A 12,371-nucleotide genomic window follows, 5' to 3' on the forward strand; every position below is an offset into this window, starting at 1 on the left:
AAATCTCAATCTGCAAAATGAGTCTTAGGCAAAGAATTATTTGCTTTTTACTCATGGTTACTAATAGAAAAACACATAATATAAATTTATACAGAATAGTTCTCCTGTGAAAACTCTGTAAAATTTTTCAGAAAGTAAGTTAAGCTACATAATACTTTTCTGTTCTTAGGAAATGTTCTTGTTAGATACTGCTCACTGTTCTGAAGACATTTCAGGTTCTTATAAAACTTATTAAAATGCCTTTCCCATTAGGTTGGTCCAACAGCGACACAAGCTATGCAAGAATTTCTTACTCGATTACAAGTGCACCTTTCTTCAACTTGTCCTCAGATGTTCAGTGAATTTTTATTGAAATTAATACATATACTTTCAACAGAAAGGTAAATACTAACTATTTTTTTTATTTTCATGCCCTGTTTATCTTTAAATCTATGTGAGCATTAATCACAACTAAGATGTATATGACTCTCCGTGTCATCCTGTCAAATTATATATAGATGGAGTTCTTAGATATTGCTGCAGCACTACCAGCAAAATCTGGGGTGCTTCTGGCACGTGGAAGAGTGCGACTGGAATCCATACACAGCCATCTGTGTGTTGAGGGACAATGAATAAAAGCACTGAACAATTGTTTGGACTGATTTTATGGTTTTATAGAGACTACAATACAGGCCTTGTTAAAGTAATCCCTAAAATAGGAGCACTGTTGATTAGTTTAACTATTTTAAAAAGAGTATTTTGAGACCCCTGAATTAATGAAAGATTCTAGGAATTACATGTAGACTGTGAAAGTCATATGGATAGCTTTTATAACGTGGTAGGATGAAATATGAGATTGTGTAATTCTGTTCATGCAAACTGCATGTTTATTGTTTTGTCTTCTGTTTCTCTTCTCACCAAACAGTGGAAAATGCCTTCTGCCCCACTTTTCTGGGGCCTGCTGACGACCAGTCTTCCCACTAGTATAGATAACATGTGCCACTGACCAGGAGAGATAAGAGCTTATGGCTTGCCTTTTATAAGAGAAAGCTCTGTTTTCTGAAGGCTAGGTCAATGAGCACAAAACTACTGTGTAAGCAGTAGTACACTAATCTGGCTATTATTTGGTCTGAAGTGCATGAGGAATTATCATTTATTTCTAGTACTGGTGTTCTGGTCATCCCCAGGCAAAAGATTTATATAATTAGGGATGAACTTCCTTAATTTCTGGCTTCCCAGTAGATGGCACTTTGGTGTTATCTATTCTTTAATCATGCAGAGAACAGTTTCAGCCTTCTCTGAGACATTTTATTTTAGTAACTTAAATTGGATAAGTGGTGCTTACCAGGTTACACTGATACTCACTTATACAAAAAATGCCTAATATAACAAAATCACTAATTCACAATGAATCTTGGAATGCTTATCTTCATGCCATAATTTATTTGAAATAAGCTAAATGAGAGCATGGAAAAAATAGTTTTTGAAATGTATTAGTTTTTTTTTGGTTTTTCCTGAGAGAGAAATCAAAGGTGAACTGAAATGTCATAAAATGGAAGCAAAGCACCAAAAAAGGGTTTAGATGGTTATTTCTGAAACCTCAGGTAATCACTGGAGTGTAGCATGTCTGATCAAAGCATAAGATTGATTGTGGAGAAAAGCAGTTTTTTGCTATTAGAACTGATTAAATGACAAATATTTTCTTCAGGGCTATTTATATAAAATGTTTTCTTCTGTATTTAATTTTTAAAGTCATACTAAGATTAGTCAATGTCAAAAGGAGAAATGTATCAAAATCAGTAACTTAACACTTCAAGAGTTAGCACCAGTTTTATCTTAAAAGTACTGATTCAAAAGGTTCAGTTTGTAGTCCACCAGTATATGTGCAAAAGCAATTGGGAAAATAAACTTATTCCTAAAAGATGGTTCCTTCAAATAATCAATCTACAAGCACCAGCCTGTGATAGTTTGAGTACCTTCTCATGGTCGTCTTACATATCGTTATTATTTAGATAGCTAAAACCTGACCATACTTCTTTTTGCCTTAGGGGAGAAGAAAACCAACAAAACCTATGGGATGAAAAAACCTGTCATGATTTCCTGTTAGAAAACTAATAATCCTAATGATTTTAAAGTGTTAGATTGCTTCTTCGCATGGACTTTCCTTGCAAACATATGACGCTTTTTTCCCACAACTGAACAGGACTCTGTTCCAAGCCTGTACCTACAAAATTAACTGAATTATTAAAAAAAAAAAAAAAAGATGGACCCTAGACTTTTTCAAATGAATCTGTAATCCTCAGTGGATATCAGGAAAGTGATAGCACGAGCAGGTTCTACAGTAATGACCAGTACATTAATTAAAAACTTAAGAGTGCTTGACTTGAGAAAGGTCAGATTGTGCTTCAACGTGCATTTCTGAAAATAGCTGGAGTTTTATCTGTTGAAATTATGGTGTGCTTTCTCAGTCTTTAAAAATCAAGGAAAAAGAAAACCAAAATACCAAGAATCCAGAACAAACCCAAAACCAAAAGAAGCAAACTGCTTAAACTTGTTAATATTGAATGATGAATTTTTATTTATGGTTTTTTTTTTTCCTTTCAGGGGTGCTTTCCAGACAGGCCAGGGACCCTTGGATGCACAAGTGAAACTCTTGGAATTTACCCTGGAACAGAATTTTGAAGTTGTATCAGTTAGCACTATTTCTGCAGTGATTGAGTCTATAACCTTCCTTGTACATCATTACATTACATGTTCGGACAAAGTGATGTCTCGCAGCGGCTCAGACAGCTCTGTGGGTGCTCGAGCATGTTTTGGAGGGCTTTTTGCCAATATTATCCGTCCAGGTGATGCCAAAGCAGTTTGTGGAGAGATGACAAGGGATCAACTGATGTTTGATTTGTTAAAACTAGTCAACATTTTAGTTCAACTGCCGCTTTCCAGTAACCGAGAATATAGTGCCCGTGTTCCGGTCGCAAGCAGTACTACAGACAGTGTGTCTGATGAAGAAAAAGTTTCAGGAGGCAAAGACGGCAATGGAAGCAACCCTAATACTCAAGGATCAACTGCATATGTGGCAGACTTGGTGTTAGCCAACCAGCAAATTATGAGCCAAATTTTGTCTGCACTTGGCCAGTGTAACAGCAGTGCTATGGCAATGATTATTGGTAGGTATTTGTAATTTATATATTTGCAAATAAAACAGAAGATCTTTTGGGGTGATGAAATACTTAAAGCTTCTACAAACTCATAAATTGAGTATAGACATGGGAAAATGCATCACAGAAATGACAGGGAGAGACTGATAAGTGAAAGAAAAAAGAATGTTATGTGAAAAAACCTAACATGAGGTGGGAGACAGTAATTAAAACCAAACAGGAATGCATTTGGCATTTGAATTTGCTGAATCTAAGAATGGTCAGTGTTCAAAGGAGCCTCTGGAGACTATGAAGTCCCACCTCCCTGCTCAAAGCAGGATCAGCTCAGAGCCTGCCTCAGAGACCAAGTTGCTCATTACCTTGTCCAGTTGAGTTTCTAATTCCTCAAGGGTGGAAACTCTGCAACCACCTTGGGCAGCCTATTAACAATGTTCAGTTATTCTTAAAGTAGAAAACCCTTTTCCTTAATTTTAAATGGAATTCTTATATTTCAGTCTATGCTCATCTCATGCCTCTATGCACAAATTAGTCTTCAGTTTGTGCTATAGACGCATTACCTCAGTTTTTTAAGGATTGCATTACTTTTCAGTCGTTTCTGAAAACAGTCGAATTACAGATACGGCCCTTGCACAGAATACATAAACTTTTTTATTCCTCTGTTGTACCAGAAATCTCATTAATGTTGTGTTTGTCAGACATGTACCTAAGGTGCTTTTTCTCAGAGGGGCTATCTTGATGTGACTTACTTGTGAGCAGTGATGTTAGCATAGGGTTTATTTGCACAAATGAAACCACTGGCTGTAAATGTTTCTGTGTGTGCAAAACTGGAAAAACATTTTGCAGGAGGATAGGCAAAGAGCTTGCACTCTATTTCAGGCATAAAGTCTTGTAAAATGTGGTTCTCTTTATAGTGGTTCTCTTCTCTCAAAGTACCTCTGGCCTTTTCTGCGCTCATCTCTTTTAAGCAGACGTGAAACTGTTAACCAGTGCTGTTAGCAGAAAGCAGTATATTTTTCGGATGAGAGCATGTGAATGTTAGACCAGTGGTTCATTTTGGCATAAGAACAATTGAGGAAAAATCTCCAGTAGTCAAATTAAACAGCAGGCAGGAGCTGACAAGTCTGGACTGCGCTGTTGGAACCTTCCTGAAATTAATTCTAAAACATCTCCTCCTTTACTCTGCGTAATTGGTGTCATATTGTGAGTACACTATGAACACAAAAAGTAGTTTCTTCTGGGAATGGTGGTTTGTTCTGAGTATGAGCTGCTTTGGAGTGAAATTCAGATATTCTTCTCCTAAACTTTGATGTCGTTCTAACCACTGATTTCTGTCCAGCATTTGGGTTTTTTTTGCGTTTTTAAAATTTTGGAAAGTCTCATTTCAAAGCGTTTTCATTGAATTCAGGATTCAGGACCAGCTGGTCCCTTCAGTGGATTGTTCCTCCTTCAGTCTTTTGATACAGGTTATTGAAACTAATTTGTATGTGTGTTTTGAGAAGATGTAACACCGTTATTTGTAGTTTTAGTTCCTTCATGAGAAACTGCATTAAGCTCTCTCCAGACAATTTCTATTAACAAGACTGCAGCCAAGGTTACATATGATACAAAATCAGTTACCAGCATTCAGTAGTAAATATGTAATACCTAGTGCAGCATGCTAGCTAGCCAGGAAAGATGAAGATGACAATGTCTGCAGATGTGTACTGATGTGGCTTTGGTATCAAAATTAGTGCTAATCATGTTAACTTACTACACCTGGTAAGCCACCTGGTCAGGAACCAGGAAGGCTTTGAGTAATTAATTTGTCATATGAAGTTAAAACATTTGTTGGGTTTTCTTTATGACCATTTTGTCTATTTATTTCATTAGGTTTTTATGCTTTGTCATTGACAAACAATGAAAATCATACAAGTATTCCCCTCCTCGCCTACCAGCTCCTCGCTTCAAAGTCTTCATAGCAAACCCACATTACTTGTCTTAAGCTTCATCATTGATTCCATTTAACTTTCCTAGGCTGTGCAGAGGCTGACTCTTAAGACTCTTTTTTGTCTATCTCCATGCATTCAGTGCTGATCAGTATTTTCTTTCTTGACAGCTTTAAGGTGGTTAAAGTACTATAGCTGTCAATGCTGTTGCCAAACTCTTTCTCTAAGGCATGTTCCAAAGATGACTTGAACACGTCTTTTACTATAACTTTTTAGTGTAACTCCAGTTTCTCTAAATGGAACAGCATTATTCCATAGATTCCTCCCACTCAAATCTAAAGCCACTTTAAAAGCTTTTCCAGATAGATGTCGTATGCTTGATAAGACAGTTGTATTTATGGAGGTAGTCTCTTCCCTGGAAAGACTATTCTATTGCTTTCCATCATCAGCTTCAGCACTGTGTAATCAGTATTGCTGAATACTGATATTCAGTTAAATCCTCATTAATAAATCCTGAGCTGTAACACTGAGAAGGAGAATTTTGAGAGGTATTTCTGATAGAAATATGTATGTTGAATGTTTGGGGGGAGGGGGTTTGGCTGTACAAATGTGCTTCTATTATACGAAAAATATCTTTTCAGTTCCTTCTGGCTAGGAGTTATTCCAATCAGTGTGGCTCTTACTCTGCTTCTTTCACTAAATACCTAAAGGGTATTTACGTATTACCTAAAATTGGATTTAAATTCCTGACCCCCTTCCAGGGTTGAGTCTTCCTACTTACACTGTAGAGAAGGTAGAACATATCTGAGAGCACTAATAGTAATTTCTTTGATCCTGAAAACCTCATTCAGTTTGTAGTTTGTAAAATCCATGTGGACATTTAACTGAAAAGAAATATAAATATCCTTGAGTTCTCTTATGTGCTGTAATTTTTTTTACATCTCAGTTTCTGACCTTTGAAGTGTTTCTGTTTTCACTAAGGTGCAAGTGGCTTACATCTCACTAAACATGAAAATTTTCATGGTGGCTTAGATGCAATATCAGTTGGAGATGGGTTGTTCACTATCCTGACAACACTTAGTAAAAAAGCAACAACAGTGCAAGTAATGCTTCAGCCGATTCTTACCTACATGGCCTGTGGGTACATGGGAAGACAGGTAAGTTCCTTTAGGTCTACTGTGCTTCAGAGGAATTACAGATTAGTTGATGGTGTCATTTAGAATAAGCTCACAAACATGAACTAGTGCTGTGTAAAAGAAATGTTAACTTTTTTCTAACGTCACTTCAGTTTGGTGCTGAAGCTAGGAAGCCTCCCTCCATTGCCGATGGTAGAGGGAGTGTGAGTTTCTGTAAGGACATTTCAACATTCCTTAAGTGTTCCTGGCTAAAAGCTTGAGGATGGATTGAATATTTTCTTATGTGCAGGTGGGAAATACTCTTATGAACACAATAAATGTGGCTATTTTAAGTGCTCAATATTATTTCCCTCAGCTGCTTGTCCTGGTAGTTTGACCTTTTTCTTACCTCAGAGATTGCTCCTACATAAGGAGTGAACCATGTGGAACATGGTATTGCTATTTTGTAGCAGAGAGGTCAACTGCGCTGGCATTTCCTCTCTGGGATTTTTGCCTACGAAAAAGGGAGGCTAACAGCAGTCATGTGTATTTCTGTCATATTAATTTCGTATGAAACCATGTATTACTTAACTATTTTTCTTCTAGGGTTCTCTTGCCACTTGTCAGTTATCTGAGCCACTGCTCTGGTTCATTTTACGGGTGTTGGATACAAGTGAGGCACTGAAGGCTTTCCATGATATGGGTAAGAATGGCTTTCCTTCAGCTGAGTCAATTAAAAGGGTTATTGTAGATTTTATTTTTTTTTTTGGCATCTTAAGAAGGAATAAAGATGTGTTTGGAGGAGCAAATTTACTGACTAGTCCTTTGCTTGCTTAGAATCCATTTCATGCTTCTGAACAGTGTGGTTTCCTTTCCCTCTGCCCATGTTGTACACAGGTGGTGTTCAGCTTATTTGTAACAATATGGTAACGAGCACAAGAGCTATTGTTAACACAGCAAGAAGTATGGTTTCGACTATTATGAAATTTCTTGATTCTGGTCCCACCAAAGCAACAGATAGCAGTTTGAAAGCTAGAGTGCTAGCTTCTGAGCCTGATAATGCAGAAGGAATTCACAATTTTGCACCTTTGGGTAAGTAAGATTTCTTTCTCTTACGTTAACGTCCAGTGGTCATTTGAATCTTTCTCAAGTTCTTAGAATTATTGTGATAGTGTCAAATGTTGCGATACTGTTAAAGCTTCTAAACAGGGAGCTTGCTGGTATTTCAGGAAGATGTTGGGGGAGGATATGAGTGCGCCTCCTCCACCTGTAGGAAGACCTCTTGTGGATAGGGGAAAGAAGAAAAGGAAGTGATCTGTATCTGATGTAGTCATGCAGCAGGGTGGGCCCCTTCCTCCTTCCATAGGTCAGGGTGATCAGTTCCACCCCACCATCTGCTATGGATACATTAACACTCACTGACTTCACTTAAGGCACATCAGGTTGTGATGTTATGAAGCATAGCATAGCAGACTTGGGTGAAACAGGATGAGCCTAACCTGTGTCAGAGCAGGAGAAGCTGGAGTGTGGGGCTGATATTGCTGCTCTCACACATGCACCTAATTGCTCTGATGTTGCCTGCATGAGCATTTGTTAGAATTACAGAGATGTTTTGGTAACGATACAGTGCTTGTCAGTTAACTAAAATGCATGTGTTTTAAGATGTAGATGTACTCTAGTATCTTACAAAGGCTCCTTTTCACTACCAGCATCTGGTAAATTAGCCCAGTAGGCTAGCATAGCCCACGAATGTATTCATACAGTGTGTCTCACTGTCAAGAGAAGAGAAAGGATTATTTTAAAATTTTTTGGTAAAATTTTTGGACAAGAGAGAAATCCGTTCAGTCCATTTGGCTTTTCAGAAATACCTAAAAGATAAATTTAAGAATCCTGCAAATGTTGGTTCTTGATTACTTTTAGTAGAAAATATCCTATATTTATATGGTGATGGGTTCTTGCATGCCTTATCTCCCAGCAGTTCTTGATGATCTGCTATGAGTGCATCTATCTTAATACTTTCAGTCAGGAGTGTGCTTTTGAAATTAACTGTCTGGTTGTCCTCACTTAATACATTCTGTTCCTCATCATGGAGAGCTCTCTGAAAGAGAATTCAGTTCACGTGGGATGAAAGTCTATTAAAAAGTGTTCAGGAATTCACCTCCAGCTGATGCTAGGCATTCAGTCATGGTGCCAGGCTAGAGATATTTTCACATAAACCTCCAAGAACCTGTAGCTTGAACAGCACCAATCTGGTCTTGTGCTATAGTATTTGCTAAAGAAGACATAGCTTGGATCTTCCTACTTCATTTTTAACTCATGCTAAGATTAGAAAAATAAGCAGTTGCTGCTGTGATTAGGGTTTTTTTTTGCTATATATACATACGTAAACTACCTGTTTAAAACAGCATAAAAGGAATGTATCTCGGCAGTTGTCATTATTACACATGGGATGTTATCAATAAACCAAAACAGGTGAGATAGAGTTAAAAAAAAATGTGTTTTCTGCAGTTCAGGTTGTAAATTCATCTGGTAATCAAGGTTAATGGTGCTGTTTTTGAAGGTTCAATCACCTCAAGCAGTCCCACTGCCCAGCCTGCCGAAGTGCTGTTACAGGCTACTCCTCCCCACAGACGAGCTCGGTCTGCTGCATGGTCATACATATTTTTACCTGAGGAAGCTTGGTGTGACCTCACAATTCACCTTCCTGCAGCTGTGCTGCTCAAGGAGATCCACATCCAGCCTCACTTGGCCTCTCTGGCGAGTAAGTACATCTACTGACATTGACGCTGGTTTGACAATTGGAAGGGTAGGGTTTAGAAATGATACAAAAAGTATAATCAGAGCAACTAAGGCTGGCGAGTTGTTTGAAGAAAACCTGTAAAATAAGTGGAAAACCTCGCTAATTCTGATTTCCTTAAGAATAGAAGGTCCTGGCTCTGCTTGATTTTATTTTTTATTTATTTTTTTTTTAATAGCTTCATTAGCATTAATGTGAACATGCCTGGTGAAACTGCTTGCAACTTTCCCTAGTGATATTGGTCAGGGGTCTTCAGGCAAAATGGTTTTGTGTCGTAGTTGGAATAAAGTGTAAGATACTCAGCTGTTATTGTTGTAGACCTCTTAGGAAAACGTGGCATTTACACTGACGACTTTTCTTCATGTTAAGTCTTTAAAATAAACTGTATACAGCATGTATCAAAATGCTTTTGCATTTCAACATACACCATCCCACAGGTCAAATACTTCAGCTGCACTTCTGTAGTAGTGTTTGTCCAAAACCTTTTCAATCTTTGTCTGTATACGTGGTTTTTAACACTTTCAAACCAGTACACGTTTTTAAATAGTATTAAAACTTCTCTTCCTCTGTAGCTTGCCCTTCATCAGTATCTGTTGAAATAAGTGCAGATGGTGTCAATATGTTACCTTTGTCAACTCCTGTTATCACGAGTGGTCTCACCTATATAAAAATCCAGCTAGTAAAAGCTGAAGTTGCCTCAGCTGTCTGCCTTCGTCTCCATCGTCCTCGGGATGCCAGTACACTAGGCCTCTCTCAGATTAAACTGCTGGGCCTCACAGCATTTGGAAACACCTCATCTGCAACTGTCAATAATCCGTTCCTTCCCTCTGAGGATCAGGTGTCTAAAACAAGGTAAGTTTCTAGTATCAATGGAGAGCGGCATGTTTGTGCCGGTTCGTGGTTTGGGGCTTCTTTTTTTATGGTGTTTTCTGCTCTGAGTCAGATCTTCCAGAAGCAAACCGTGTTTGTGAATGCCTGTTCTGTAGTTGAATTTTAACATTTACAGAATCTGTTTCAAATATCTTAGAAAAATTGCCCTTTTTGTTGTTTGGTGTTGTTTTGGGTTTTTTAACAGAAGGCAAATAGAAGCAGTGCTAACTTTTTTTGGTAGCTGCTTATCTGCATATGTGAAAGGGGATGCTTCATCTCTGCAGTGGTGAAAGAATGCAAAGCGCAGGAAAGCATTTAGAGTTGCATTCTGTGTTTTTTAATGGGTAGGCAGTTGTCAGGAAAACTGAAGTAGCAACATATTTCTTAACCCTATTGAAGTCAAGGGAGTTGCATAAGTATTGGAGCAGAAATAGAAATAGGACAATGGGATGTTTTGTGGAAGTCGTATCTAATATTGCTGTTTGCAAACATTTGAGAAATAGGAACTGAACGTTGTTAGGATTCTGGCATATCAGCAAGATTTCTTTTTCAAAGCTTTTATTTGGTTAGGTGGCATCTTGAGTTTATTACTCGGTTTTATTTTAAAAATAAATAGACACTTAAAGATTTTTTAGAAAAGGTTATCTTAAAGTCACACAAAAATAATCAGTATCTAAGGAAAGCAGATGAATGTATGTTCTTTGTGTCTTGATATGCTTTGTTGTGGCTTTTGGCTTAGATTTATAAGTATCTCAGTATGATAGATATATTCAGTAAACTTTTTAATTATCTTTTAGACATAACGGAAAATTTACTCTTTCCTAAAAGGATAAATATTTAGGAGTAAATCATTCCTAAAATAAATTATAAACTTCACTTAAGATCTGTATGCAACTTTACCTGGTTTTGAACTATGGGAGATAAGATTAGCTGTGAAAACAAGTTAACCTGTTAATTTAGAACTTGTCAGTTAAATGTAGCCATTTGTTACACATGCAGATTAGATTCTCATCTTGTTCATGATACTAGTTTAAACAGCATTATAGTATATTTTTATAAATAACATGTAGTTAATGTGTTTCCAAATTGATTCCATTACAGTAGATTTACTTTACAAAATTTATTAGTAGGAATGCTGAATGATACTGTTAAAGAATAAGAGAGACAGGGAAAATGCAGTGCCTAACATACTTTTAATTTCTGCTCCTTTTTTGTGGGCTTTTTAAAACTGGTTCAGTAAGGTTTAATTTATTGTAAATTATTGTTGATGTGTATGGCCCTAAAAGTTTGTAATGTTAAGGAAGCTGTGCAGGTGTATAATGCCAGCCACTGTTGCAGGATCTTGACTTTAAATAGGAATAAATGCAATGGTGTCCAAATGAGGCAGTGTGGTCTTTAATGTTTCACACTTACATTTTGGCCGTTTCCTTTTAATATGTGAATCAAGAAATCTTGAGAAACTGTAGTAATAAAACTTGCAGGCTCTTCATTGTTTCTACCCGAAATCCTTGCTTTCTTACAACCTTAAACCAATGATTACAACAGCAATTACTGATGTATGTTACATTGTGGTCTTAAATTCACATTGTGGTCTTAAATTCAGTCATTTTAATTTGTTTTTCTTGGATGATATCTGGTTATGTCACAGCAGTTTCCTGCAATATTTGTCCTAGAATCTAATACAGGTAGTTATGTTATAGATGAAAAATAATTTTAAGAAAATTCTACATTAGCTCATGTTTGTTTTTCTTTTCAGTATTGGATGGTTAAGATTGTTACACCACTGCCTCACTCACATAAGTGATTTAGAAGGAATGATGGCTAGTGCTGCAGCACCCACAGCTAATCTGTTGCAGACATGCGCTGCTTTACTAATGTCACCTTACTGTGGTATGCATTCTCCAAACATTGAGGCTGTGCTTGTCAAAATTGGGCTTCAGTCCACCAGAATAGGCCTAAAATTGATTGACATACTTCTAAGAAACTGCTCAGCCTCAGGGAGTGATCCTGCAGGTGAGTACATTGTTTTTCTTTTCAGTTGTTGCTTTAAAGATTGCTTATATAAATGTACAAATATTTGCACGTTACTTTCTGAATTTGGGTTGCCAGAGCTTGCCGTTGTGCATTGTCATGTTTCTAAGTATCACAGTCATTCTATGTGGGAAGTTCTACAACAGTAAAACAGTGCAACCAGGGTTGGTTTGATTTTTTTACGGAATAGATACTTAGGTGAGTGTTTTGAAGACAGGAGAGGACATGCAATATGTTGTGTGTCTTACTGTAGATAACTATGTCCAAAATGAAGAGCATCCATGAGTACTGTTAAGGAAAACAAACACAGCAATATTTGGGCAGTAATTGTCTGGAGGGCAGTATGTATTCTGAATAGCAGTAAGCACTGAAAATATTTACAGGTGGACATACACCTATGTCCCGCAGTGAAATTTTGCAGTAGGTCTTCTGTTAATGAACTGGGGCTTTTTATTTTTGATTTACACCACTTTGCTTTCAAATGAAAGAAAACTGA

General features: G+C 37.2%; 1 protein-coding gene across 7 annotated transcripts in view; it reads left to right on the plus strand.

Moving 5' to 3' along the window:
- The window catches only part of BIRC6 (baculoviral IAP repeat containing 6), a 172,908-nt gene that overhangs the window by 77,771 nt on the left and 82,766 nt on the right, over positions 1-12,371 (plus strand). For all 7 annotated transcript variants that reach the window (XM_057415403.1, XM_057415396.1, XM_057415397.1 and 4 more), the window contains 8 exons: positions 253-380; positions 2,584-3,146; positions 6,044-6,219; positions 6,784-6,880; positions 7,075-7,269; positions 8,738-8,938; positions 9,547-9,826; positions 11,601-11,857. In XM_057415403.1, the coding sequence (XP_057271386.1) occupies positions 253-380; positions 2,584-3,146; positions 6,044-6,219; positions 6,784-6,880; positions 7,075-7,269; positions 8,738-8,938; positions 9,547-9,826; positions 11,601-11,857 (1,897 nt within the window). The remainder of the gene's footprint in view (positions 1-252; positions 381-2,583; positions 3,147-6,043; positions 6,220-6,783; positions 6,881-7,074; positions 7,270-8,737; positions 8,939-9,546; positions 9,827-11,600; positions 11,858-12,371) is intronic.

This window comes from Pezoporus wallicus, unplaced genomic scaffold, assembly GCF_028554395.1.
Source record: "Pezoporus wallicus isolate ANWC-B61680 ecotype Strahan unplaced genomic scaffold, APGP_CSIRO_Pwel_v1 contig_5352, whole genome shotgun sequence".
In the NCBI taxonomy this organism is placed as follows: Eukaryota; Metazoa; Chordata; class Aves; order Psittaciformes; family Psittacidae; genus Pezoporus; species Pezoporus wallicus.